General features: G+C 37.8%; 1 protein-coding gene across 2 annotated transcripts in view; it reads right to left on the reverse strand.

The window, feature by feature from the left end:
* Positions 1–4824, reverse strand: part of LOC146614721 (tensin-3-like) — a 55532-nt gene extending 50708 nt beyond the window's left edge. For both annotated transcript variants that reach the window (XM_085375633.1, XM_085375630.1), the window contains exons 1-2: positions 4715–4824; positions 33–206 (exon numbers count right to left, since the gene is read on the reverse strand). In XM_085375633.1, coding sequence (XP_085231759.1) covers positions 33–182 — 150 coding nt within the window. In that variant the 5' untranslated portion in view covers positions 183–206; positions 4715–4824. The remainder of the gene's footprint in view (positions 1–32; positions 207–4714) is intronic.
* Between the last annotated feature and the right edge of the window lie 1356 nt (positions 4825–6180).

Below are 6180 nucleotides of genomic sequence, written 5' to 3' on the forward strand. Positions count from 1 at the left end.
CTAGCTACCTTTATCTCATCTACTTGTCTCACCATGTAGTTTTGTCCATGCTTGGACTGCAGCATGGGAATAATCTCCCATAGGTTCTGCAGATAGATCTCCTCTGGACACCCAGGAGGGGAGTATATGGTAATGATACGTTCAGTGATGTAGGTCAGATCCATTCTATGTGCTTCCTCCATAGTTGGTTTCAGTCACACAGTTGCCTGCAAAGACCCAAGTAGTGATACAGAAGGTGAAAAAAAGAATAGCTGAAGAAAATTTAGAGAAGTGAGACTTGCTTGTGTCACATCGGCTGCACTTCTGCATTTCAGCTTACACAACATGAGACTGAGTTGAAATGCGATCAGTCTTACAAAGCCTTTTACATGATGTGTTGCTAAAACAAAGCAAGGTCATGGACAACCAAAAGCTTAGTCACCGGAAGCCTTACTGAGCTTGCAACCACAGAAGAGTTAACAATGAGCCACAAACACCAAATCTTAACCTCATTACTCATCAGCACTAAACCTGAAAACACTGATTCTGACAAGACATGGAAAATGTGGCTGAGCTGTTTTCAGTCTCATGACTGGAACAGCTTGACAAAGGTCTTTTTTTAAGTTTTAAGCATTACTGGCCCTATATTTCGAAAAAAGAAAAGTCATATCAGCAGGAACCTTTTGACTAGCTATGCTACTTTGTTTTCTGTTCCGTTATTTAGCTGACAAAGTCAGTCATTTCACTCAGTTTCTCTTTAAAATAGGAACAAGTGGGTACTAAAAATGATAATTCTAGAAAGACAGTAGCACCTCTTAGAGTTTTTAAACATGTTGATATCCATTTCAAGTGTATAAATAAATGTTTTGAACCTGATGATTTACTACTTAAAATGCTTTTTGCTAACTAACACTTCACTATGTGGACAGCAACTAATATTCATACTATATTACACATGTAACATTAGTATAAAATGTCGAAGTAGCTTTCTGTCCTTAATAACATGCTTTAGACATTTACTTTTGACGCCATTTTTAGACCATATATAATGTTAACAACTCAGCAAGTCACAAATCAAAATTTTGTCACATTAATGCAAATATTGTAATAAGTTATAGAATTCTTCATCACTTAAAGTTATTGACAGTGATATAGTGGATAAGTGGATATAACCTGTAGTTACAAAAAGGCAGCTTCCATCTTCTACGACCTCAGTAAATATTTTAAGTTTATGGGTTTTGCTGTTATTTTCAGGTCAAAGAGAGAACATTATGTCAATTTTCATGAATTTCCAAGAATTTCAGAGAAGAATCATCCTTGACATGCTCAACCAATGAATGTGCCGTTTCATAGTAAGAACTCAAAACAAAAATGTGCAAAAAATATATATATATATAAAAACATGTTAAAAGCAATAGCAGAGAGGTATCGTTTGACTGTGTTTATATATGTTTATATATATATAATATTTTTATTGTCAGTTGTGAAAGTGTGAAAAGTTAAGCTGAAAAGCTGCGCATACAAAATTATATTAAAATTAGAACAAAGAAATAAAAGGTCTACCCTTTAAAATCCATTGGATAGTCAAGTTACTTGAAAAAAGTAATCAGTAACTAATTACTGATTACTTCCCCAAAAAAGTAATCCCATTACTCTACTGATTACTTATTTTCAAAAGTAATTAATTACTTAGTTACTTAGTTACTTTTTAAAAACACCATTTACAACCTGAAGAGGTGATAAAGCGATAGATCTTTCAGCCCAATTCTACTTTTTCTGCATAATCCATCATACAAAATGTAATCAAATGGAAAAGTCTCTTTTTTAACTTGTTTTATTAGTTTTATTCTTTTAACTTTATGCATCAAACAAAAATTAAACTATAAGCAACATTCTCTGACTTGAATAAATTAGTTTAACATTTAAACCTATTTTCTACACATTCCAGCACATAAAATATGTTTTGTGTTTACACTCAGTCTTTCAAATAGATGCAAGCAGCAGAAAATAAATAAAGTCAAAGACTCAGCGGTCCTGTTGCTCTATTTTCACCTGTAAAGCAGGACTGTGGTAGGCGGAGGTTTACCCTGGTGCAGGTGTGCCGCGGTCAATGGAAGAATCCGCGAGTTTCTCTGTGAATTTCCCATTACGTGATAGGGCACTCAGTGCTTGCTCGGAAGTTTAGGGGTTTTTTTCGCTGTAAAAAGAAGTTTTCTTCCCACGCACAACGGACACTAATGTTTTTGTCCCTTTTTATGGAATCAAACTCAAAGTAAGGTCAGTACTTCCACGCTTTAAACGCTGCACGCTCATACTCTCTCCCGCACTCGATATGTGATCCATTGTTGATCTGCACACAGCTGTTGTCACTAACTGCGCACTCGCTTACGTCACTGTCGTGAGACATTCTCGCAAAAAATCACGGTTTTAGTAACGCAGTGTTCCTACGGGAAAGTAACGGTAATCTAATTACCGTTTTTGCAATAGTAATCCCTTACTTTACTCGTTACTTGAAAAAAGTAATCAGATTACAGTAACGCGTTACTGCCCATCTCTGATATCTAGAGGAGTGATACCCACACACAGTAGAAGAGAAATTAGTGTGACAAGAGCAGTGGTTGACCTGCTTTTATCTTGACCATGTGACCACAGCAAAGTAAACAGAGACAGGCATTTTCATTGAAACAACATACAGGAATAATCTACTGCAGCAGCAGCCTGCGTCATTAAAGGAACTACATTTTTTTAATTTAGCTGCCAAAAATTAAGCTCTAAGTTATGTTGTGTGTCCAAGAACTGCGTAAAAAAAAGTCTTCAGGACGTTTTGGAGAATGATACAGTTTTTGGGTTTTTTTGTTATTATGTTGTCTCCAATTTTGAGTGTAGTAAGCAAAAAAGACTGGCAAAGGACCAGGATTTGTAAACCTCAAGCTGCTCAAGACTGAACCTGAGAATCTAGAGTTCTTCAACAATGAAAGAAATGAATATGCTAGGATAGCTGACAGCTTTACTGTAGCCTCTAAAGACTAAATGGCAGCAGAGAGATGCAAAATAAGTGCAAACAGACATGAACAAATTGCAAAGAGATGCAAAATGAGCTGACATTGATGCGAAATGACTCCAAAGAGACACAAAACCACTTAAGAGAAGCAATAGGCTGCTACAGCCTATCTCAGGTACCACAGGCCAACAGGTGGGGTACACCCTGGACAGACCACTAGCCTGTTACTGGGCCAACACCTAGAGACAGACGACTTTTTTTCTTCTTTCATTCACACCTGTGGGAAATTTAGAGTCACCAATTAATGTAACCACACTAACTCCATGTGTTTCTACTGCGGGTGGAAGCCGGAGTACCAAAAACTAAGGGGAGAGGACGCAAAAACATAAAGACAGACTAAGAACAACACAAAGACAAAAAAAGGACTAAAAAGAGATAGCTAATGCTTAAAATGAGATACAAATCAGATAGTTACAAAATTACTATAAATAGATAAAAAAAATAAAAAAACCTACTCAGCCATAAAGGTAACCAAGAATCATTAAACTACTGCAAACTACTACACACACCAAAAAGACTGCGGGGCAGGGGTGGAGGGGGGGCTTTTACACATCTGTGCTCAGGGACCCGTTGGCCTCAGAATGCACGCATACATATACAGCATGGTGGTTTAAATCTTAACTGTCTGTGAACTGGACTTGTTGCACTGCTGTTTTCGAGTGAGCCCTTTCTGACAGGGTTGGGTAAACACTCTTAATGACTGACTGCTCTCCAATGATGTATTTCTGGGCTGTTTTTCCAACGTTTTAAGACTGCTGCAATCTAAATTTGTCCGCGCTCCGCCTGTGGAAGCAAAACAAACGGAAGTGTGCGACTTAACCGCACACATGCATATACACATGTTGCCATAGGGAGCCCAAACTGGTCACATCCAATTACAGCCTCTCTTTCCCCTTTTAAAGGAAGGCATTTCAAAATGGATTAGCCATCTTTATTTCTCTATTTTTCTCCTCACAAGCGAAAGACTTCCCTCTTAAATGCAGAAGGAGCAGAGCCAGGGTTTGATTTGTTAACTCAGCCAAACGGGCTGTTTGAAATTGAAAGTGTTTTCACAAAATAACACAAGTGAAATTGACAGCGATGTCCCACCATGGTTGTGGTGGTCAGGATCTATTGTCCAATTCTGTGCTCTCCGTTAAAGTCTCCTTTGTCCTGAGCTTTAAGCTAATCTCCATTTAGTCCAACTGATCCCCACAAAGATTTTTTTATTTTCTTACACATTCTCCCACCCCAACCCAGAGATACACTGAATTGAATCCTGCAGCAACATTTGTATCAAAATCATGTCACTTCACTCAAAGGAATTCTCAAAGCAAGTTGTTAGCAATGGAAATGAGTGGAATTATCACAGCCCCACTGGCAATGTAGGCAAGATTTTAAGACTTAATATAAGATTAAATGACTTAAGACGGACTAAAGCCCAGTGGAAACACGTCTCCTGGGATTCAGTGTCTTAATGTGTCAGTGGGTTAATCTTTGCATCTGCGTGGGAGTGGTAATCCTAGCCCCCCGTTTTGAATTTACCATCCATCACATGCTACCACTAAAGAGATTTGGACCAGCATCAGAGGCTACTGGATTTCAAGGAAAGCTTTCAAACGGGAAAGCAGGATGTTGGCTAACACTGCCGCACACTTACTGTAACGTGTTAAGAGAGAACAGGAACAGGCTTACCTCGGCCTCTGGTGCTGCAAACAAGAAGTCAAATGTACAGCCTGATGAGTGAAAGTCTGTGTACATGTGTGTGTGTGTGCGTGTGAGAGAGAGACTTCACAGGAGGTGGGAGGAGGGAGGAACGGAGAGCAAGAGAGAGCGTGATAAACTGCACTGTTACAGCACTGCTTGCACTTTGCCCTCTGTTGGACTGCAGTGTGACTTCACTGTGTGTCCACCCCTGTTTGTGAAAAAGACAGCTGGAACAATCCAATCACAGTACTCTTAAAAAAAACAGCCAGCAACACACATGGGAGCTGACAAAAATGTTTGTTCTAAGTTATCTCCACTCCAGGGTAACTCTATTCAAATCTACTGCATAATCTCCCAACATTTCAATGTTAACTATTCACATTTTTTTAAACTAGAGAGTGGAGAAACAGAGTCCTCTAAGATATGATTTACCTTGTAACGTCACTTCTTAAATTGTTGCTTGTATGGTTTATGTCTGCCAAGCCCTTTGAACCTTCATGTGTGATAATGGGTTATACAAATAAACTGAGTTAGGTTGATTTGACTTGTAAAACTCAATAGTTGGTGAAAAATGACTGTTTTGCATGCAGTTGAACAGTTGCAATGTTAAATCTAATGTATGCAAGACCCACCACTAGATAAATAGCACAATGTTTTAGCACTGATGTGGCTACTTCAGTGGATGCTTACATTTTACTGCAATAGCATTTTAAACACATATTTTTGGTGCTATTGGACACTAACAAATTTATTTCTATAGGCAGTTTCATACAGATTAAATGCATTTCATAGTGCTTTACCAGAGACTGATCACTGATCGTTATGGTAAATCGGGGTTAGGAGGACAATATGTATAATGAAAAAAACAGTACAACGACTATAACATAGTGTCGGCAATATCTCAATAATAACGTCCATTTTCCACTAGATGGCGCCAGATGACGGGTTATTGATTAATAAGACCCGTACGGCATTTAACACAAATATCATCGACAGAACAATTATAAATGTGTGTTGAAGAATTAAAGATCATTAATACCAGTAAAAAGATACTTTTACTGTTGAAAATTAACACGCCGGGCGTGTTAACACAAAATCAACTAATGTAGCTACAGTTTATGTTTCCTTCACTGGCTCCTACGAAGCGGATCGTAAAGTGAATTAGATGAAAACATTTCTGCAAATCATATAAGAACTGCAACTGGCAATCAATTCCCCTCTTTGTCCGTCTGCTGATTGTATTCTTTTGGATAGTCTTCAAAATATTGTCAGATCCTTTAATCCCTAGCTTGTTTTGTACAAAGCCTCAAACATATAATAGATTTACAAATATTTACTTCTAAAAATAATTTCATTTCCATATTGTATTAGACTAAAAAAAAAAACTACATAAAGCCAAGTAAATATTTCGTAATTTCGGGATTAAAGGTTTAGGGTGTGGTGTAGAGCTTTAA

This window comes from Diplotaxodon limnothrissa, linkage group LG17 (genome assembly GCF_057381915.1).
Source record: "Diplotaxodon limnothrissa isolate DT_005_m linkage group LG17, D_limnothrissa_male_GT1.1, whole genome shotgun sequence".
Taxonomy (NCBI): domain Eukaryota; kingdom Metazoa; phylum Chordata; class Actinopteri; order Cichliformes; family Cichlidae; genus Diplotaxodon; species Diplotaxodon limnothrissa.